At 37.4% G+C, this 24108-nt stretch overlaps 1 protein-coding gene across 4 annotated transcripts in view; it reads left to right on the forward strand.

Moving 5' to 3' along the window:
* The window catches only part of LOC124413393 (rab11 family-interacting protein 4), a 73360-nt gene that overhangs the window by 15826 nt on the left and 33426 nt on the right, over positions 1 to 24108 (forward strand). For 2 of the 4 annotated variants that reach the window (XM_046893934.1, XM_046893936.1), the window contains exons 2-5: positions 15495 to 15868; positions 20719 to 20793; positions 21387 to 21434; positions 23738 to 23776. In XM_046893934.1, the coding sequence (XP_046749890.1) occupies positions 15510 to 15868; positions 20719 to 20793; positions 21387 to 21434; positions 23738 to 23776 (521 nt within the window). In that variant the 5' untranslated portion in view covers positions 15495 to 15509. The remainder of the gene's footprint in view (positions 1 to 15494; positions 15869 to 20718; positions 20794 to 21386; positions 21435 to 23737; positions 23777 to 24108) is intronic. The other 2 variants (XM_046893935.1, XM_046893937.1) reach the window with 2 other exon arrangements.

Below are 24108 nucleotides of genomic sequence, written 5' to 3' on the forward strand. Positions count from 1 at the left end.
CTGTTCGACGAAGCTACTTTATTCGGCAGTTTGGGATGCGCACTTCGAACTGCGCATCAAAACTCCGGAATAAAGACTTTATTCCGTAACTTTGTTCGCTGCCGTATAAAGCGTCACTTTACGGAACGAAAACTGCCACAAAAAGTGGACTTTTCAATGCCCATGCCGTAAAAATGAATAAACTCGTACCTCGTCGCTGCTACGTCATGCCTAGCGCACGAAATTTGTAAATGTAAATTAGAGGCATCCAAAGCACTGGCCAGGTGACATTCATTACTGCGTTGAAGTGTCGGAGAATGGATGGATCATAGTGACTATTCTGATCAACCAGCGATGAGAGATCAGCGATTATTTCTGCGTAAAAATTTGCTTAATCGCATACATTGGTGAGATTTCACCACAAGTTGCATTAATCGCGAATTTTTATGCTCACATTCGAACGTTTGAAGTATACCATGCGAGTTCTTTTTATACGGATAAAAAGTTGGGTTTGAATATTTGCTGAACCATCGCTCCATCGATATAGTATAGGTAGGCATTTCTGACGTGTATATTCTGAACGCTTGTTCCGAACCTTTTTTTTTATTCTTTACTTTTTTCATTTAATAATAAAGGCTGTATCGGATCGACCAACTCATTGTTAGTAGGCACCTGCTATTAGCTATTAATTGATTGGTAAAATTTTTTTGGGGATGAACGATTCGTAACTATTAATCGTAAGTATACTGTACAAGTGATCTCGTTCGATGTAATAATGAATCGTTATCGCTTTTTTATATATTGTTTCTGAATATAGTGCTTGTCTATGTTAGTACGATGAACGAGAGGTTTGATATATATAACAGTTTTAAGGTGATAAATCGACGTGACGAATCCGCGATCTTTCTTGTCCCCCTTTCTTGTTTCACAAACAGAAGAGTCATGATGATGTTGAAACAGTTCCTTAGTAGGATCTGCACAAAGTCAAGTGCCTTCCAGATTTGTCATCGTTGAGAAAAAAGTATCAGAAAACTTCAACCTGGCAGTAAGAGTTGAGTCACTCGCATGTTCGTTTTTAAAACGCGCATTCTCTGGGTTCAAAACGGTGAACTGACTAAGTTGGTTCAGTCCAACATCGCGAATGAGACAGGGCAAACCTATGGAGTGAATCTGTCTCGAATAATTTTTCAAGTCACCCCCATTTTTTTGTGGATAATCGCAACCTCCTATAAACTGTTTACGTATAAATCACTTGCACGATGCTTTGAAGCTACAGAAACACAAAGCTCTTTTTTCTCAACCGGTTTGAATTATTGTTATTGCATCTCGTCTGAAAATAGGCAATAAGGTATACTGTATCACGATCAAACTGCATCGGAAAGTCGAAAATAGACTTCGATCGAACACCGAACCATCCTAGTGCAGTAATGTTTAATAATGGGTTTCCAGTGACTGATGATTAGGGTGGCGCAAAAAAACTGACTATATGTTTTTTTTTTGAGTACGTGTGGCAAAATGTTAGTTTTTGATGTTTTAAGAGCACACTCCAAAGAACAGTTCAAAAAAAAAAAATTTCAAGAGGTTGTTCCACGTTTTTTAAAACGTCAGAAATCGTCAAAAATCGATTTTTTTTTTTTTTAATTTTCTCGTTGCGGTATAATTTTATAATAGACTAAAAAAAATGAGTTTCCGAAAGTTTCAGTGCAAAATTTGAATTTTGAAAGGTCGCTCATAAATTTTTTCCCAATTTTTTGGTGCATTTCTTTAAATCTTTTCGAGCGATCTTTTAATATTCATATTAAAATTTCATACATTTTTTTTCTTTAATTTAGTAAGAAAGAATCGATAACAATACACCACGACATGAATTAAAAATCAAACAAAATACTGAGAATATAATTTTTTTAATATAATGTTTTCACGATTTTTGACATTTTAAAAAATTTGGAGCGACCTCTTAACATTTTTTTTTTTGAGCTGTCCTTTGGAGTGGGCTCTTAAAACATCAAAAACTAACATTTTGTCACACGAGACTCAAAAAAAAAAGTCCGTTTTTTTTGCGCCACCCTACTGATGATGTTTTCGGAATGAAAACTGAAGTAAACATTCTCCCCATGGAAATTTTGTGTATCTACGATCAACGTATTGTTTGTTTCTTCTGTCACTTGCGTCGATAGTCATTGGCATATAAAATTTTTTCTTGGAAAGGAAGCTCGTTCCAATTTTGATTCGAAAAAAAAAAAAAAAAAAAAATAGCGAGCCACTGGGAACACTTTAATGAACATTAATGTACATAATCTTCAACTGCTTGAACTTATCTTTTTTGCTTTATACTGCTTGTACATTTTTCAAGGTCAAGTCGTTATCTCAATCCCTGTGTGTACCTATAAGTATACGACATGTGGACATAGTGTGCATGTAGGTGTTATTATACCTACGGTATGTTCATATAGGTATATATATACAAAAGGCGAGGCTACATGAGAAAGGTGAGATCGAAACGGTGTGTCACTCCATTCCTTATAAGTAACCGTACCCTGTACCCACGTCAAAATTAATCGCTCTTCGGCTTTTGACGGAGATAGCATTTTTCAGCTGACGTCATCGTCTCCGTTTACGTCGACGTCATCTCGCCAGAATAACCGACAAACAGACAGGTTGCTGACTATGAAATTTCTTATCCGTGTTCTTCTCGTGCTTGCTTTTTAGTATCCAAAAACGAATTGGGGAAATTCTCGTTATACTCTAGTTACTATTTGGCACTATGGCTTGTTCAAAACTTTCATGCAGTTTGTTCAAGTTGACTAACAAATCGTCTAATCGAACTTCGACTGACTGTTGTTGTGTTACAAGGTATACCGAGTGCTTAACAAAACCATCGTTGCAACTTAACCGTTGTTGATGTCACATGTGCTGTTAACTATGCATACGTAGGTGTAGAATGGCCGTGGGTATGTGGGGACTGTACATACTATGGTGCAACTCGATATATGAAAGGCGACGTGGCGCGTAGAGTAGGTATATGTCTGCCGACAACTTCCGTTTCCGGTTTCAGTTATTTCCTATCATCAAATACCATCGAATCAAACCGACTAACTGATCGGGTCGGTGCTACTGCTGGTTGTAATTATCGGTTTCCTATTTCTATACTTAGTATAAAGATTTACTTTTATTATTATGTTAAAATTCATTCGATGCAGCTTGAAAGTTTGGATGAAAGTAAGGTAGTCGGATCTGAATTCCAACAGTATTCCTCCAATATCTCTACATATATGTATAAAAATGTCCTGAGTGATGTATTAACGACCAGCTCATGTAAGAACCTATTAAGAAGGGATTTCTTGAAAGTCAAATCCTATTTTGCTTCTATAACGGTTGCTGATTCAAATATTTAAAAATGATTTGCAGGATTTAAAAAAACATCCATTCTTGAAGGAGTGAAAAAGGGTGAAATGTGTTTTTATGAATGGTTCGATATTTCTTACAATTAGGCCAAATGCGATATCGACTTGGATTTGCTTCTAAGCTTTTTAGTGCGACAAACCAATCGTCCTTACTGACACTTTGTAAGGCATGCAGAAGCGATACCCTTAGTACATAATTCAGAAACTAAGATATGCTTGGAAGAATTATCTGTGTCTTCAGTCATGCGACTGACTACTTGTCGTAGAAAATAATTACAATACAAGTAATTATATGATAACTCGGAGTCTGATACCTGATTCCGTAGTATCTGATTTGAGTATTGTAACTACACCTAGCGAGTTACGTCTTCCTAGAGATTACTGTGGGATTAAACCATACGTGCACACATCGACTAACAACAAGTGTAGACGTGTCAAGTAGGCCGTGTTGTACCAGCAATTCGCTTGTAACGTTTGTTAGTGGGTCACGTTGTTATGTGTGGCTCGCTGTTTCAGGCCGCGTTGTAGTGTGCGTATAGTTGCAAAACAACTGTTTATAATTGTCCGATGCAGTAATTAATTGTTTTATATATAGGTATCTATGGAATCGCACGTAATGGAATGGAATGAATGAATAAACAAACACATTACAAAGCTCTTTGTCAACATTGTGGAGAATTGCCAGGCTGTGGGTCGACATTCCGTCTGCTATGGCGGATTTTTTACGTATCTATACACGTATGTATTGATACGTAGGTGGGATATTGTATATTAGCGTTGAATGTTGCCGCTCATGCGTTGCTTTATAATAAACTGCGAATGTGTTCAAGTAGGAACCAACAATGGGAGACCTGGATATTTGTGTCTAGCCTCGCAAGGTTTCTTTTCTTGGTAGTTTCTTTTGTCGGTTAGCCGCTAGATGTCCCGGATGCTCAATTACTGCACGTATGGGTGGCGCAAAAAAACCGACTATTTTTTTTTTTTTTCTAGTCTCGTGTGACAAAATGTTAGTTTTTGATGTTTTAAGAGCCTACTACAAAAGACAGCTCAAAAAAATAAATTTTAAAAGGTCGCTCAAAATTTTTTTAAAGGTCTAAAATCGTCAAGAAATTAAATTAAAAGAATTATATTTTCAGTGTTTTGTTTGATTTTTAATTCATGTCGTGGTGTATTGTTATCGATTCTTTCTTACTAAATTAAAGAAAAAAAATGTATGAAATTTTAATATGGATATTAAAAGATCGCTCGAAAAGATCTAAAGAAATGCACCAAAAAATTGAAAAAAAAATTATGAGTGACCTTTCAAAATTCAAATTTTGAACTGAAACTTTCGGAAACTCATTTTTTTTTGTCTATAAAATTATACCGTAACGAGAAAAAATTTAAAAAAAAAATCGATTTCTGACGATTTCTGACGTTTTAAAAATGTGGAGCGACCTCTTAAAAATTTTTTTTTGAACCGTCCTTTGGAGTGGGCTCTTAAAATATGAAAAACTAACATTTTGTCACATGAAACTCAAAAACAAATTGTCGGTTTTTTTGCGCCACCCTAATGTACCTACATACATACATACATACATACATAAATATGAAATGCTTGTGGCCATGTATACACTAATGTGCATATAAATATCGTGACGCGAAAATGTTTAAACTTTCCCTAGTTGTGTCAAGCACTTTCTACCTGTCTGTTTGTCCTGGTGTGGTAACGAGAGATAATACATATATTGCGTAGGTGGGTACTTATTTGCGACCCGGTCTATATACCGCGTTTGAAAACCTTTGCTCTGATCCCGTATACTGGATGACAAAAGCATACTTGCAATCGGAATTCGTAACACACGTTTTACAAATTTGGAGACATTTGTAAGAGGCGGGTATCCGGATGTCTGAATCTTTTCTGTTATATGATTTATATCCACAGAATAGCTATTTATGTGGCATGCCCGTAAACCGCCTGTTTTTTTTTTTTTTGGCAAAGATGAAGATTTCAGGACGAGCTGAAGGCGAGCCGGAAGCGAGTACTGAAATTATCCGAGCCAAAAAACGGTTTACGGGCATGCCACATAAAATATTTTTTACGGTATGGGCATTGAAAAGCAAAACGAAGAGTGAGGTTATGTCGCGATCTGTTCGACGAAGCTACTTTATTCGGCAGTTTGGGATGCGCACTTCGAACTGCGCATAAAAACTCCGGAATAAAGACTTTATTTCGCAACTTTGTTCGTTGCCGTATAAAGCGTCACTTTGCAGAACGAAAACTGCCACAAAAAGTGAACTTTTCAATGCCCATGCCGTGAAAAAACATTTTCGACAAGATACTTCGGGATGTTACTCCTTAAAGTATGAACCACAATATATTGCTAAAAGGTGTACAGCCGTTACTCAAAGTGGATGGCTTGTTTATCTTGACGATAATGAGTATACCTGCTATAGATATATCGGTGCATCGAAAAAGCATGACACAGGTATACCCTCAAACAGCTGATGCAATCAGGCCAATTACGTGCCGTGAAGAAAATTATCCGTAATGTTAAGAAAAGTACTCGGAAAAGTATTTTTCCGATGAACGGAATACGATATATATAATGAAAATAGCGTATCGATATTGGTCAACTAAGATCGACCCAATTAACTTCATCCACGAGGCTTTACGAGTGGGGTCAGCATTGCGTCACAACCGTATTATAGGACCGCGCGCGAAGAGTGCGCCGACAAGTTTAAATTTACAAAAACTTTTGGCTTTGGACCAAAGTTGCTCTGACCACGTCGAGAGAATCCCTTGTGGCTTTTAGAGAGTGTGATCATGACGACGTTGGGGCTTGTGGGCACGAGGTACCCACCACCTACCTTTGTGCCTTGGTTACATGTACGTAGCTGGACGTCGTGTCGAGAGCTGCGAGAAAACGCGACGTCGTCTGACCGCACACGGCGATCTTGCGAACGACTCAATGGCTATAATTAGATCATTGGATTTTATTCAAATTTAGAAAGCCACTCCGTATCCCGAGCGCTGTTCTAAATTCAGGTTTCAACCCGGAAGAATTTTTATGCGGGCTTAATCTGCAGTAACGTTGCTTGTATGCTTAATATTGGGGAATTGCAATCAGGCTGAAGTTTGTTACGTTATTTTAATTATGCATGTTTTTTGGAAAAAATCGTTGTTTTGCAACTTTTGAATTATTTGAAATTTAGTTAACTGTTGTTACAGCATCGACTAATTCAGAGTTTGTAAAATCAACCTCTTCGGGTATTCTAAAGATGCAAAATATTCATTTACATTTCTACGTTTCGATGCATTAATGTTACTAACTTTAGTCTCCTGAATTCCATGCGAACACGACCAAAGTCTGACACTTACCATTTCTGATTTTGATTAAATTTTTTTATGCAATTGTCCCAACCCTGAAGCACTATTCTGAATTTATTTAATTCTTTTATTTAACTGCCGAATTGCTTATAAACATTTGAAGTTATTTTCAAATATTCAAGAAACTATATTTTTTATATTCCTAACATTTTGAGACATTTTTTTTTTGGATCAAATAAAACATTGTTTGAACGGTTTGAAAATTCTCGAAAAATACGGAAAACTTCTACTCATCACTTGAAAACGTTTTTAGACAGGTTCAATTATCGAGTGATTTTTGTCTATTTTTATGACACAAACAACTTTTTTTTTTTTATCAACTTCATACCTAATGAAATCGATCTAAAAATCTTATTAGTGAGAAATATGAGTTGTGAGAATTTTTTGGGAATTTTCGGACCGTTTAAACAATGTTGTAGTCGATCAGAAAAAAAAGAGAAAAAGAGAGAGAGAGAGAGAGAGAGAGAGAGAGAGAGAGAGAGAGAGAGAGAGAAAACAATCGACTCATCATGTCCGGTCTTGAAATGTTTGGAAAAGGAAATACAGTTGTTGAGAATTTTGAAAAAAATGCTATTCAAAATCACTCTCAATATTTATAGATAATTAAAAAGTTGTGTAAAAAATATAAAAAAATTCATGGTACTGTTGGAGAGTTTGGACAATCACAGAAAATTTTTTGAAGAAAATAAAAAATGGTGACGATCAGACGTTGGTTTCGTTCGCATGGAATTCCCGATACGCACACGTGCGTCGAGATTTTACCGCTCGTCATTCTACTCGTGTGCGTATCTTTTGGCACAATCGCGAATTGCACAGAGTGAATAGGTATGGAAAACTTTCCATCGGCTGATGGTGTATAGCAGGTACAGTCTGTTGATCAATTATTTACGGAGGGAAGAAAATCGATATGCTGTAAGGGCCATTGTGTCTATTCCTGTACGAGCAAAAATGTAACAGTCCTAAAAAATTCGGGTTCATGCCGTAAGTAATGAAGAGCGCAGTCTCGTCATCCTGTAGATATAGGAAGAGGTTGGGAAACCAATTTGCTCTAATCTCTAACGAAATTATTTGATGATATAATTCAGCCAAAATTTGAATTGTTTGGAATTTATAAAAAATAGGATCCCTCAGTTTTTTAGAAGTATTCGCATAAATCACCTTCGTAGAGAATTCGGGCCAGATACAGAGTTGAGAAATATGAAAGAACTGTTTGTACAACTTTTTGTGAAATTATAAACAATGGAGAAAGTCATTATAATTTTGGTCTCTGGAGTTATTACGAATAATCGTTCCTTCACCTTGTCCGAAACTTATTTCGCGCACGGCGGTTACAACTCAATATTAAACTGCAAGATAAAAATGACTACGTTTTTTTTTTTTTTACTCATGGAATACTTGCAGATTTAGAAAGTGATACAAATTTTTTTTTTCTTCCGTGCAGAGTTATGACATCCTGAACATGATCCTGAAGTTAGGAATGGTACTTGACTTTATACCTCAACGAATGGGTTTCGCACTGCGATTTTGTACATTAGAATTCTCTATGGAAAAATAATCCTCAGGTGTGATTATATCCGCGTAAAAAGTTCATCACTATAAAAAAAACTCTGTTTTCTTTATATTTTGTAGTTTATTTTTCATCTAAATCTTATCGTTGTTTCACGAGGCTGGAGTTAGTAACGTGAACGTATCGAAAAGTAGAAAACGACAAAAAAAATTCGCTATTTTACACCTTTAGAATTTTCAAAATCTTAGTTTATTCATGCTGTATTAACGGTTTAGTGAATTCAGGCAATCCTGAGGTTGAAAAACAACGATATTTTCTTAAGAAAAATCAATAACCTTACAAACTTCAGCCTGATCTTATTTCGCAGTTAAATTTTTCCTTGCATGAGTAGATTTATTTCCACCACGGTGAAACACACATTTTGTACGATCTTCTTACACGCTACTTCGCGATCATGTTACATGTATATAAGCGTAATATATATACTTATGCCCATTCGCATATCAGATAATTCGGCATTTTGTATTTGTATGTGCGTATTAATGGATATGGCATTCATCTAGGCCACCATTTACACGATAATGTTAATACATATAGACTATTGTTGAGCTGTAAGTAGACTTATTTTTCAGACTACAATACGAATCAGTGGACAAATTCTATAGATAGAAGTGTGCGTTACTCCCCTGCCAATTAACGAGGCTCTGCTCTTGGCATTGGCTCTCTAGCATTGCTGGCATGGATGTTTCCTGCTGTCCAATTTACTTCCACTTCGCGGTTGTTAGCGCTAAGTATTAATTGTTTTAGTATCCAGACACCTCTCTTGTACGACCATGTCAGCGGAATTCTGTATCGTTCGAGTTCGAACTGAGCTAATTCAATTGACATGTGTAGGTACACGATACACCTCAATATCCACAAGCAATGCGTGAGGCACAAATATTTTCATCATTTCTATTTCTATGAAATGCCAAAAACTGACGTCACTTTAGTTCAATTAGTAGTCGTAGCTGCTAATGTATCGATAGGCACACAAAGTGCCGTTTTTTGCTTGTATGAGGGAAAGCCGAAAGTCTGCACTCCTCGGTGTCTTTTAGTTTTGCCCTGTTGCACTAGTGAGATTTTATCGCTTACATAGCCACCGCTAACTATGCCCGAAAAATTGTTGCGCGATGACTTTCACTGGATTTCAGACGGCGGAAACTTGCTTGGGTCAATTTTTCATGACATTCAATTGAACATGTAGGTCTGTATATATTTTTGATACGATGTAATACCTGCATTCATTAATTGAATTACAAAATCGAATTTCTCGGAGTTGAGTTTCTCATACGAAAAGCGATCGTGGTTGAGTGAATCTTTCGCCAATCTTATCCTCTTCTAAGTTTTGATTAACAGTTTTAATCCTGTAGTTTGAAAATCGCGATCCTGGCATATCATCATCTGAAAATTTATAACGTATTATATGAATCAGTATATGAAATGTGTAAAGTACGAGTTGTTAACAGTTACGATATTACAATTACACGTATTTTTGATACACTTTAAAACACAGTCATGCTCCTAATCGTTTCGGATGCAAATCTTTACTTCCGAACTGTGTAACATTACTGTATTCTGAGATTAGTCATAACGAGTACCAATAATTTTCGATTTCATCTACTCAAGCCATTTATATTTATACTAATTGAGATAAGAGGTAGCTATAACGAGCTGCTCTTAACTTAAAATAATGGAATCGTAATGCACTTTACTCTGAAAGCTAAAAACCATCCAACCCACGATAACTCTTTTCACGTAATAACCCAAGTTATGCTTTTGACTGGATCTAGAAAGCGTCGACAGTGTCAACGTTCTTCAGGCGAGTGCCGGACTCCTTTCCTTCGGTCATCGGTCTGGCCGATTCACGAATACTGCACCTATAGACACACGTTTGCCTCGTGGCTTATCCCACGCTTGTGAGAGCCCCACCGTAAATTTATTTCCAGTGACTCATTCGAATTCTGTTGGACTTACAGCGCGAGTTCCTCTCTGGCTGTTGCAGGTCGGTCGACCTCCCCAACTTCGGATTGGCTCATCGTCAGTTAGAAATATCTTACACTGGTACAGTATGGAGAAACTTGCAGACAGACCTGAATAGCATAGGCAAAGATAGAAGATTGAAGTTCACGCGATTATACTCGGATCGTTGCTACAGTAGCTGGATCAGAGACTGCGATTCACAGTTTCATCACCGTTCCTGGCTTCTCTGCATTTCAGCTTCGTGGATACGAGATGCAATTTACGTTTACAAACGCCGACCACGTCTTGTAGCTCATCTTCGTTCCAATCATCTGTGGAATGCAGATCAGCGGTTGGTACATCGAAAGAACCAGTCTTCACTTGTCTTTCCCTCCATGCGATACTTATTCTCGATATTCAAAGTGCTTCGGGCATATATATATGGCCTCTGAGCTTAAGAATCCAGGCTTTTTTCTCACGCTCATGAACAATCTTCACTTTTCCCCTTACTCTATTTCCGCCTCCGTTCCTTCAACGTCAGGCAGTTTCACATGGTATAATATTTCTTATTATGTTATACCTTCACTGGGAAAATATGTGGTTGAGACACCATGCCTCAGCTGCCCATAAACCTTGCAGTCAAGATTGATACTCGAGTTACACCTTTTTCGGACATTGGACAAAACACTTTTTGCTTTCCTATCTCAAACACGTGTTGCATAAATATTAAGCACTTTCACAATTACGCGTCAAGAATGGATTAGACAAAATCCAAATTGCGTCTGCTTGGTCATAGACAGGTTACGGTCCCTTTTTTGAGCCAGCAACAAATCGACTTGAATAAGTACACGCAAAAGTCGTGGAAACTTTGCTGCAATGCTGATGCGATTTAGCCTTTTGTAATAAGACAGTCAATTAAAAATAAAAAAGACTCTTTGGAGATGATTTCATGAGTCGTAACGAGTGAAAAATTAAACGTTTGCATACTACGTGCCAAGGAGGATAGATATAAGCCAGGTGCTTATGGATTACAGCGTGGAATTTGCCGACCTTGAAAAGATCCTGTCTAGTCTGGTGCATCTTACGTCTCACGCTTTGTTCTCGATACTTCATACCTGCGACAAGTTGTAAACTGGATTTCGTTAAGCACGAGTTGTGCAGAAAATTGAGAGTCAAGGGAGTACAACGAGCGATCGAATCTCTCTCGATTTTACCTTTCTTGTAGTGTAATCAAACCCAGCTTGTGTCTCTTATTTTGATACATATCACGGTAGATAAATCCTATCCTCATATCAAGTTTCTCCGCAAGTAAGCGAACTAATTTTACAGGAATTGACAATCAGGCATCGATGTCTTGCCAAGGATAATTTTACCTGTCGGTACAACGTGGAGGTATAGTTTACTTCGTAACTCTATGTGTCGGGTGTGTGTGTGTGTGCGCGTGTGTGTGCATGGCAATAACTTCCGTTAACGGTTAGATCATTGAAAGCAGTGTGACCGGTTGAGTTGGTTGAGCCGTCTCGAACGCTACCGTTAAACGGTGAATGAAATCTGTTTTCACATTATTACTGGCTACTGCGAAGCTCAAGTACATGTATGTAGGTATATTATACGAATTTACGAACGAACTATACCTAAGGAAAGAGGGGAATCCGGTGAACGCAGGAAACAGGTGGTTAGTAATTAGAAATCAACTTCTTTGAAAGCGTTCTCAGCAGTCTATTGGCGTACCTACAGAAGGCAACGCGGTTTTTGATATTATATACAGATACTTTCACGTACCTTATCGTCACACTGTTTTTTAAATTAGGACATTACTTGACCATTAATCATTGTTCTTATAAGAACAATCGGTTCTCAGTGAACGTGTACATATCATAAATAAACTAATTTGAAAAGGCGAGACGAGTCTTTTGTGAGTTGTATCGGAAGATCCAGTTTTTCTTCTTTTTCTTCTTCTTCTTTGAAGTGGGGAAGACCGCTTTGTATATCAGAGGGCCGAACAGTATCGAAGTGCAAGGTGTGTAGAGTGTGTTTTATTTCTTATCGTTACTCTTATCTAATTTCGCCTCTTTCTAAAAGAGTCCTACGGTGCCGTTTCTGGCGTGATTAGATATACAAATCTTGAGAGGCCTGAGACTTGCGATAACCGACTTGTGCACGTGTTAGACGATGGTGTGGTCGGATAATTTACTCAAACGTAACGTGTCACGCGAAACAAATTCTGGCTAAGACAGCCAGAGGTCAGAGGTCGTGGAACTAGCGGAATGGCGGTGCTGACGTAGAACTGTACCTATACACAAATCATTAAACGTTATAGATAGACGTCGCAAGACTGCTGACGTATTTCAAGGAAATTCAATACTTTCTTCTTTATACGCTGAAAAAAAATTGATACGTTATAAATAGACGATTACTTGACTATAATTAGGAAGTGAATTAATTTCAGTTGGATCAAGTTTCATTCACTTGACGCAAGGAAAGATTTTTCATTTTACACGTAATGAGAATGGATTCTAAATCAATACCAATTCGTTTGATACTATACGTGTAATAAATTTCTTTATTATGCTAACGCGAAAGTAATCTTTCACTTGGAGATGATTAAAGACATTTCGAGATTCATTGAAATTCTAATTTGCCGTCGAATGTAGTCAGCATATAAAATGAAAAAATGCAAATTATTTCAGTTCGGTGTAGCCGTTGGTAGTCTGTAGGTACTGGAATTGTAGTGGGTTTTTGAAATTTATGTTGAAACCATATTATATGATAAATTCTTTCCGTTTCCTTCTGGTTTAAATCCATTCTATTTCTCTGCATAACTTTTGGACACGTTTTCAATATAAATCTTCAAGCAGGTATACACACGTGAACTTGAATACGTAATCCGATAAACATATGTGTGTATAGTGTATACATATATATGTAAATTCATATAGTATAAGGTTATGTATTCGTGTAATACCTATGCACGTATATGTATAGGTATACACACACTTTTAAAGGATGCGCAACGCTTTGCTCTCTTCCGAAAATATACGTCTGCGCATGAATTCTTTCCAGTGGGTGTTGAACAGCTGTGCACTTACACTTACCGTGTTTAATTCCTTCGAACTATGAGTAAAAGTTCCATGCAACATCGCTGATATAACAGAAGACCATTATAAATGCAGCTGCGTTCGTCACGTCGCTCGTACAATGAGTTCCAACAAGTACTCTGTTATTCTCCTCTCCTCGTCTTTTCTCATATCCTTTGCTCCTTCGTGTATCCTCATTCTTTCCCAGTTCACGATCCTTCACAACTTCCTGCGCCGCTGGTCACGCATCGTGGTTATGCAGGAATTTCTCTTGGCGCCTCTCCATCTTTCTATGCTGTTCAACCCTCATTCCGTAGTAGATTCTGATAATTAAACTACAGATTATTCATTCTTTTATATTATACCTGCTTTTCGCACGCATTATCGTGGCTTTTTTACCAGCCGCAGTGCACCGCTGCTTAGAATAATTTTTCCACGTCTCTGTTGGAACTTCCGTTCAGTATAATACGAGTTTTGAAAAAAAAAAAAAAAAAAAAAAAAAATCCCGCCGTCTTGTTAACACTGCATGATTCAGTCTCTGGTAATATGGCATACGTGAATAAAGTTATTACTTAATTTTCTCATGTGCTTAGGTTTGTCTGTATAAACGCTTAATGCATGCAGCCAATTTCATTCTGTTACTTACAGTATGACAGATTAATTAGTAAACTACTAGGTAACTGGAATGAGCAGAAGTTACCATTTTACTCGAGAATCATTGGTGACTGTGAGAGTTATAGAATGAATATCGCTCACTGTGAATGCATTATTCTTACAGTGAAAATTATCCAACGTTACGTATTATTTGAACACACGTTAGACGAAGTGGCAGTTTTTAATCCCCCGTTTCATTGGGTATGATATGTGATACAACAGTTTGTACATACAAATCCACGTGCAGTTTTGCTATTCTAAATGACATCAGAGATAATTGATTTTATTAATAAATCTAATGGATTTATACCGTATTGTTTTCAACTGACGTAATTAGCTTGCGACAATATATTTGAATTCCGTTGAGTTACGCATTTCAAATCAATGGATGGTAATTTATCACAGAAGAGTAAGTCTTCGATACATCTAATCACAAGCTTGAGGGTCGTATTAAAAAAAAAATTATATTCCAATAAAAACGGAACGAAATAAAAAGATTCTTGAATATCTATGTCATCTATCCAAGTTATTCTTGTTCAAAACAATGTATTTGATAAATTTTAATTTTGCTGTATTGAATTTGAATCGAATTGACTACAAATGTTTTATTAAATTCGCAGATTCTGATTCGCTTTCATTCAATTTAACGGAAATAAACTAATTTGTTACGTCGCAGTGATTATCTTTGGGTAACAATTATTCTAACAGGCGAATGAATGCGAATAATTGTATGAATAGACGGTGTTGAAAAGTGATGACCAATGATTGCGCGCACAAGTATCGTAACAGCGTCTATTATACAAGTCTTGGAAATCTCTTTATATTCATAAATTTTCTAAAACCGCATAGTCCATTCTATGACATGTGTCTAAAATTTTCGTTCCCTAGGGATAAAATTGTAACGCGAATGAATTGAATATTCCATAAAACACAAAGTTGAGGATAAGATTCAATTATGTATTCGGAAGTCAAGATGCCGATGAATTTCCAGGATCATCTATATGGAATCATTGTTGTTTCCAGTTACGGGCATCGAAAATTATGGAAAACTTATAAAATCTCTAACCAGAAAACTTTATCAAATTTTTTTTTAACCTTGAATAACTTTTAAACTAGTCGACTTGGCGAAAAATCATATCAGACCTTTTTTTGTAGATCGTTCGATTTTTTACAAGAATATGTATTTTGATTTCTACAACATGCTGATTCGATGGAACGCAATAAAATTCAAAATGGGAAATCAAAAATTACGGGCACGATATTAATATTAAGAGCTCAAACTTTATCAGAATTTGTTCTTCATCATCTTAAACGATATTGTCACGGTAACTAAAGAAAAAAAAGAATTTTTTTTTCTCTTTGGTCTACCCTAACAGAAAGGCATTATCGATCTTCGAATTACATTAAATACATACTGTATAATACCCCATAAAAAACATTTCGCTGTATAGACGTTCATACCCATAGCATAATAAAATATGTCGGCTAATTCGCGTCTGCAGGATACAAGGTCGAGTATGGTGAGTTCCCGATCCCAGACAGCGACGTCAGCCGGCGAGGATACCAGGAGCGAACTTCCCTACAGGAACTACTATTCATCGAGTGAACTTCCGACGGGGGGAGGCGGGGGTACGAACAGCGGCCCGGCCTCCCTTTCGATGTCCGTTGACATCCACAACCTGGTCTCATCCTCCTCGGCACCTGCCGCAGCGCCCTGCCCGCCCAGCCCGGATCCCGAGGGACCATCGAGCGTCGCCCTTCGAGCGAGCAAAAGCGACCCCGAGGAGGAGGAGGAGAGCTACGAGGGCTTCGGCTACGGAGACGGTGACTCGCCCGGAAGCTCGGCACCCTCGCCGACGAGGTCCAACCCTCCACGGTAAAAGATCTCTCGAGTCTTCCTCTCTTCACTGCACTTATTCCCTTCCGAGTCTCGCGTATGACCTTATCACTTTTGCCGTGTTCTTATAGTGTGCGGTTTTCTTTTCTTTGCAAGCGCGGTGTCTGTTTTCTTCCTAGACGTGCAGATGTGGGTAGAGCAAAGGTGCCGTGTGTACCTGTCTTGGCAGGCGAAATCTTACACCGGAAACGGAAGCCCTGGGACCCGGTTTCTGATAACTGTTTGACTTGGGTTTGATTATTCACAGGCAATATTTTAACTATTGATGCCTGTATGGCAAGCTGCAGAATTATATTCGTGGGTGAAAAAAGGTAAAAGCACTTTTAAACACTCAGGAGCAGCCTCTTTATCCTTATACGTATTTATCTTTTTATATCTGTGTGGGTATGGTGGAAGACTTTGGGAACAGTTCGGTGCTGAGTAATTTTTAAACTTATATTTTTTAAACTTGAAACAAGCAACGTTTTCGTGCGGCAAATGTAAAGTAATTGAGGTCGAAAATGTTCAGTCGTAAAAGTTTTAGGTTAGAAAAACAATTTCTCAGGGCAAACTAAAAACATCAGGATTCTGTACAATATTAAGATCTTTCAAGGCTAGTAATACTAGGAATTGGTAACAAATTATCAGCTTCGAACCTCGAAATCTACTTCCAAATTAAGAAGAGGGTGAAATCGAATATTTCGACTCACTAGAAAGAGATCAACGAATAGCATCTGGATCAACGGATCCAGACGGATGTAGAGAGAGGATTGGAATTTTCAAAGATAAGGAACTCTTTCGATGCTCGACATGAGACGACATGATGAGGAAGAAACTAATCTTTCGTCGCAATGTGGCCAACGTTTCAAAAGTCAAGGGCCTACTGCACTACTAATTCAACTTTATCTTCCCAAATGCGAGCGTGGGAACAGGTACAATATTCAAATCATGATTAACCGCATCTGTTTGGGAAATCAAAAGGTTATGGACATTCTGGGTGTTCCATTTCAGAGACAAATTTACGAGCTGTAAGTTTTTCCGAAAATCTATCAATAACTGTAAAAGTTGAAGGTATACATGACAGTTGATACAATGTATAAAGAGAACTTTTCGATTGGTTCAAATTGGTCTCAACTGTATCGTGAAACTGAGTAGTCTAACAATTGTAACGATGGTCTAGTGAATTGCAGACCTCCGTTCGCTGCTCAGCTTTCTGCATGAAACTGTATCCATTGTACACATGATGCATTTACACCAATATGGTATAGGCAATAGGCTACATATATGGATACAAAGTGAGCACGCATGATTTGTTACACAAAGATCGTAGTTGGCTACCAGCAGGTGGCCTTGACGGACCAAACGGTCCGACGTGTGCCAAGTGCAAAATAGGCACACGCTGACCACCTTATCGCACTTGCAACATAGCACAGTGCGTGAGAAATTCTGAAGTTAGTGTTGGAGACAAATGCTTCTTGTTTGTAAGTGATTCGATAATGGCATTCCATGTGAACTCGATCTGCCAACATCTTCAATTTTTTTCCTACAATTATAATTGTGTTTTAAATGAATTTTTCCCACTTTTTCCTACAACTTTTTATTTGTATTGTAGTTGTCATACCATGTAAATGTTTGTTTACTAGCAATTTTAATCATACCAAGAAATTTTCTCAGTATTAAGCTTGTGTACACTTCGGTTACTCCACAGAAATACTTTCCTCGAAACACAATTAAATCCTGATTTTTAGGTTAAATTTTTTATTTTGAAAAAGTTACAAATTAAGAAAGTGTAACACAAAAAATCTTTGTACAAGGTAATTGGAATATTTACCATTATTTTTTCCTCGAAATTTCGCGTATTTCATACACTCTATACAACGGTGCTGTTGATCGGAAAAAGAAATTGGAGATGAAGAGAGTCAGAACCGGTTAAATTTACATGGAATGCCCTATTATCCTAACCTTTATCGGCATACTCACGGGTTAGAGATGTATATTTAAAGTACAGGTATACACACTTATGTAAGACGGCAAGGGGGAAAAGGCAGCCATGCAAGACGGCAAACAGGTGCTGCGGAAATTCCATGTGCAATTCAATTTCACACCGTTCCGATCGTTCCTCGCATACAATACTGATATATTTTTTCAAGTCTTGATACTAGTTATTTCATGCCGAATGCAACTGTTTGCAACGACTTCTGGATCACGCAAGTCACTGAAGGTCAAGTTTACTCGTCAAGTCAAGTTGCACCGGCGTTATCTAATGATTTCACTTCAATCAAGTGTCGAGATGAATTCACTTCGCGATGATAGTATTTGGACTTCAAAGTTTTCGAAGGAGCAGATTTTCTCCGGCTTGGTTATAGATGGCCACGAAAAATTTATCTGATTTTGAACGAGGTTGAAGTTAGTAACTTTGACGTAACAAAACATCATATAAAAATCATTTTATTGGAATTTTAGAATGGTTTCGAACGAGTTGGCGTTTCAAAGTATGAGCATATTATGCTTTGTTACTGTTTAATCAGTTTCGGACAATCCTTGAGTTGCGAAAAACTATTTTTCCTAAACATGCATCGTTACGCTAATGTTAGTAGCTATATCTTCGTGATTTTGTGGGATGTGAAATTGCTGATTATTCGAATCAATTCAAACCCATATTTTGGACTACCGTAACTTCGTTTTACGGCGAAAAGCTCCATGCGCATAATCTGAGGAGATAAACTTTCACAGATCCAAATTTATTTATACGACAATAAAGGGCGCACAAAACCCAGGCGTGTCGTAGGTTTAGCGCCAAGGATTACTAGGTGCATTCTATATCATTCCCAAAAGAGTGGATCATGACGAATGAAATTCTGCAGGGCTGCGAAAGCTCGAACTCTTCCCCTAAAGTAAACAGTGTCGTCTACAAAAAACAAAAATTCAACTTAAGGTTTACACTCGGGTTTATACTGCGTACAAGCTGTTCTTTACTATGCAGCATATACACATATTTTCTTACCTACCGTTTGGGTACACAAATATACATTCTTTAGCCTTCGGATGAAGCCTCTGCTTAACTCAACAGCCACCCCATGACGTAGGACGTGTCGACTTTATTCGTCGAAGATGGCTGGAGGGCTGAAAACCATTCTTAAATGTATTGTCTAGTAGATGATTCAATGGTTTCGGATGGGCGGAGAATATTCTGGAAATCCATGTTCTTAACAGAGACCAATCGGTAGACTAGCACAATTTTTGCACTTATGTTGGGGGCATACCTTGATCAGTAGGCAAACTTTATAAGAAAGTGAATTTGAATGACGGTTAAGGTGCGTATAAAGACGCGTTGTACACCTCGAAAACGCGGGGATGCAAAACTCCTATACCGCTCAAGCGATCAGAGTGAATCTTGGGCAATTTGATGACTTATTTTGGCAAAAAGTGGAGCGTCTTTTTACTTTTTCAAAATTTTGAAGAAAATTTTACAGATTGGTTACCACTCACAGAAATTGGCCAAATTTTCACAGTTGCACTGAATGGATCGACCTGTGCGGTATGATGCCACTCGGCAGTGATGAAACACACATTTTGAGCCCAGTCCCATGAGATTTGATGGTGAAATGACGAAATGGCAGCTGATCTGGTTTTTCATTACGAAGTACGACCAAATCTCATTTTTGCGACAATTGTTACCGACCTTTCATGCATGCCGGTAATTTTTTACCGACATTACACGCATACATTACTGGCATGCGCGTAATATCGGTAACAAATGTCGCCAAAATGAGATTTCGGTGATCTTCGTAATCGAAAACCAGATCAGCTGCCATTCCGTTATTTCACCACCAAATCTCATGGGTCTGGACTCAAAATGTGTGTTTCATCATCGCCGAGTGGCATCATACCGGTTAGTTCGATCCATTCAGTGCAACTGTGAAAATTTGGCCAATTTCTGTGAGTGGTAACCAATCTGTAAAAATTTTTTCAAAATTTTGAAAAAGTAAGAAGACGCTCCACCTTTTGCCAAAATAACGCATTAACTGCCCAAGTTTCACTCTGATCGCTCGAGCGGTATTAGAGTTTTGCATCCCCGCGTTTTCGAGGTGTACAACGGGTCTTTATGAGCACCTTAAGGTGCAGTTTCTGGTGCTCAAACCAGTCCTCGTTTGAATACACATTTCATAATGACCACTTCGAGGGCTCGGAGAATCAAGCCCAGTTATTATGGTAATTTCTCGTGCAGACGTAGAGAATTCAGAATACACAATCCCGTAGGTGACTGAAAAAAATCGCATTTTTATACACGTTTGACCTTGAAACCAGTCGGAAAAGAACGACTTGTTAGACCCCCAAGTTCGTGGCTCGGAAGGACATTACGGTATAGCGGTACACCTCGGTAAGATAAAAGCCGTTTGCATTGAAGAACGTGTACCGACCTGCTTATACCAAGTCCGTTCTACTTGTAAATTCGACTATTTGAAAGACTCGGTTGGGGAGGAGAAAAACACAAAGGAAGCAATGAGCTAAGAAACTCGCGTTCCGTCTGAAATTAATTCACAATGCCGTGCCGAGATAAGGCTCCGGGCTCTAGCTAACAATAAGCTATACTTTTATGTACCTACTCAAGAATTATTTGACGGATTTTCAACGGCATCGCGTAGCTTTGCCAACGGTTATTTCATCCTGTCAACAGTAAAAAGAAGCTTATAATAAGAAAGTTCTAAAGAAACGTGGAAAGCACTTGCGCTCTAGGACTGGCGCCAGCGGCACTTACCACAACCTACTAGGATCGTTACTTCACGAGGGATAAACTTACCTTGATGATGCAAGATGGCTTTCATTTCTCTTTTTCATGTCCGATGCAGAGACGGCAGAAGTCCTCCATGCAGCATCGGCAGACATTCTTGGCTGAGAACATCTTTGAGACGAACTCCACCTAGGTAAGCCGCACTATCGATATATGATGCTTCGATCTTTCACCATTCATAACTCATTACATACCTACTCGAATTTCTACTCATATAGCATGACTCGACAATATTCGATACTCGGATATCGCCCAATAGTTGCAACCAATGTACAGAAAAGGATAATCGAAATTTTAGATTACAAGTAATAATGTTAAGATATTTTTGAAAATTGACACAAATCCAGCAGTTCGTTTGTTGGAATGAACAAGTCTCCAAATTGAAGTTCTGTTAAACTTTATCGGTTTGAACACATTTCACAGAATTTCCACCGTTGCGAAATGTACAATGAACGACAGAAACGCGTTGTTTCCATATAAACTCAACAACAAATGAATGAAAAAAATTAGGTCTCTTCCATGTATTTGCCACAATTCTTTCTGTAGATCATACGTATCGCAGTTGTGTCTATAGATTCTGCGTTCTGTACATTGATCATAAATTACAATGTCTATTAAACTTGATACATAATTAGACGCACATATGTCACACGTACTTATCGTTAGATAAATATGTATGTAAATTGAGAGATAAAGCTTAAGGTAAGGCTTGTGATTGATTTACAGCCATATGGAAGAAGGTTTACCGAACAGGCGCTGGGGTTCCTTCAGACAGTAAGGAAACAATCCACATCTAAATAACCCTTAGCATTTTTCCGATCGCGGTTGGCTATTTAATCTATCTTTCTCTGCCTTCTATTGCATCCTAGTGTTAAAGCCTAACCTCCGTAAATGTGCTGGGAAACTAATTAAATTGCGACACATTATACTTGCGGAATTTTATGCACTTAGTAAGTTGAAGTATTTGGTAATTCGGTACACGTTGATCAAGTTCCTATACATTTAACGCGTCATTGATAGGTAACTGTCTCTCCTACCAATCACGTTCTAGTTATTTAGAGAATATAATAAATGATATTTTATATATCCTCATATTCTTGGATTTTTCATATTATATTTGCATTCGTATAATTCTGAATTTTTTCGACGCGGTAGAATGTTTTGACAATTGGTCAAGCCTATTTCAATGCATGGATTTATGTACCCTCTTGTTCGTGTATATGAACCTATAATTTATGAGTCATCGCGAGACTAGATTTCTCCCGCCAGAAACGGTGTGGCTTACCTGCTACTATAGAGCTAATATAGTGCATTGGAATAGTGATTGGTCATGGCTTATCCTCTCCGACGTATAAAAAGACAAAGAATTCACGTCTACTGTCTATTACTGATTACTGGGCCTTTTCTTATGTAGTTATGTACGTTCCATATTGATACTTATTCATTGTTTCGAAGTGTGACCGAATAATAGTTAGCTTGTTGCTTGGTGAGGAAATTTCAGTTCTAAGTAAATCACTTCGTGTACGTATGAACACTAGGGTGGCGCAAAAAACCGACTATTTCTTTTTTTGAGTCTCGTTTAACAAAATGTTAGTTTTTGGTGTTTTAAGAGCCCACTCCAAAGGACAGCTCAAAAAAAAAATTTAAGAGGTCGATCCAAGTTTTTTAAAATGTCAAAAATCGTAAAAAAAAATTGAATTGAAAAAATTATATTTTCAGTATTTAGTTTGATTTTTTATTCATGTCGTGGTGTATTGTTATCGATTCTTTCTTACTAAATAAAAGAAAAAAGATTTATGAAATTTTAATATGAATATTAAAAGGTCGCTGGAAAAGATCTAAAGAAATGCACCAAAAAATTGAAAAAAAATTATGAGCGACCTTTCAAAATTCAAATTTTGAACTGAAACTTTCGGAAACTCATATTTTTTTTCCTATAAAATTATACCGTAACGAGAAAAAAAAAATCGATTTTCGACGATTTCTGACGTTTAAAAAAATGTGGAGCGACCTCTTAAAATTTTTTTTTTTCAACTGTCCTTTGGAGTGAGCTCTTAAAACATCAAAAACTAACATTTTGTTACACGAGACTGAAAGAAAAAAAAAAAAAAAAAAATAGTCGGTTTTTTTGCGCCACCCTAATGTACACGTATATATCGTACCGAATTAATATTTGAGAACGTGTATCGTAAAGTTTGCTTCAAAAATTTTTTTGCATCCGTATAATTTACTCAGCTGCGCATAGGTAACGTGTATACCTATGTATAATGTATACGTATGGTAACGTGACACGTTGAAAACCTGGAACGGTGAGAGGTATTTCCTGTAAAGTAAATAAAAGTGATTACAATAGATGAAACACACATTTTGCATTATTATATCGAGAAGCGGTAGTAAATACCGAAAACACCGTATAAATCATGTTATGTGTCGCATGCACTAAATTTTTTATTCAATATAATTTTTATCACACGTGCATGAAATGTGGGGCTTTGCGTAGCAGTTAGCGGGACGAAACTAGCCAATTTCATCTCGCTGTTGTAAAGATAGATTCGCGCATGCGCAGTCCACAATTGCTTCACTTTCGTCTCTAGGGAGATGAAATTTACCTCTCGCGTCCCGAAAAACTATCGCGCAAAACCCAATCACTTCTCATTCGCTTGTTATAAAAACTATCGCGTGTGACTCGGGTCAAAAGTTGACGATTGTAACTCGTGTGATTCTTTCGTTCCTTGGCACACGATATATTATTGAATTATTGATCAAGTTATTACAGTTTGAGTATATTTTGTATTTTCTATAAACTATTGTCGAACACTTTTACTTTGCATATGATTTCCTCTTTTAAACACTCATCATAAATTTATATTTATTTGCCTCATTTTCATGGAAATTTGTTTCTTAAGGGGAATTAAAAATTGGTCAAAGACACTAAGCTTAAGCCTGATAGACCTATTAACGTTTTCTGTGTAACCACCTGTACGCCAAGCCTGTGTAACACCCTCCAGTAACAGCTTCTCTCCATATCTTTTTATGTGTCATGTTTTTCACTTCATTCTTTCATTATTCTTTTACAGCTCTGGGAACAAGAGGCTCAGCTCCAACGCGTTAGCAAGGTGAGAACTAGACGGAAATATATAATTACTTCAAATTACAATTAGTATTTATACAGTGAAGTGATCCTATGTGCTGTAATTATTTCATCGCTAGTCATTCTTTTTTTTTTTTTTTTCTTTCAAATGATTTTGTCACAGAATACCGTTTATAAATTTCTAATTAGTAATATTTCTGTGATTTGGTTTGAAAAGAATAACCTTTACGCACTCAGTTAGGAAAAAGGTTGAACATATTTATGAAGATTTATATTCTTATAGAAAAGAAAAAACTTAAATTAAAAATTGAGTCAAGCTGTTTCGAGTTTCGAGAAAACAAAGCCTGAAATATGCTG

This window comes from Diprion similis, chromosome 12 (genome assembly GCF_021155765.1).
Source record: "Diprion similis isolate iyDipSimi1 chromosome 12, iyDipSimi1.1, whole genome shotgun sequence".
NCBI lineage: Eukaryota > Metazoa > Arthropoda > Insecta > Hymenoptera > Diprionidae > Diprion > Diprion similis.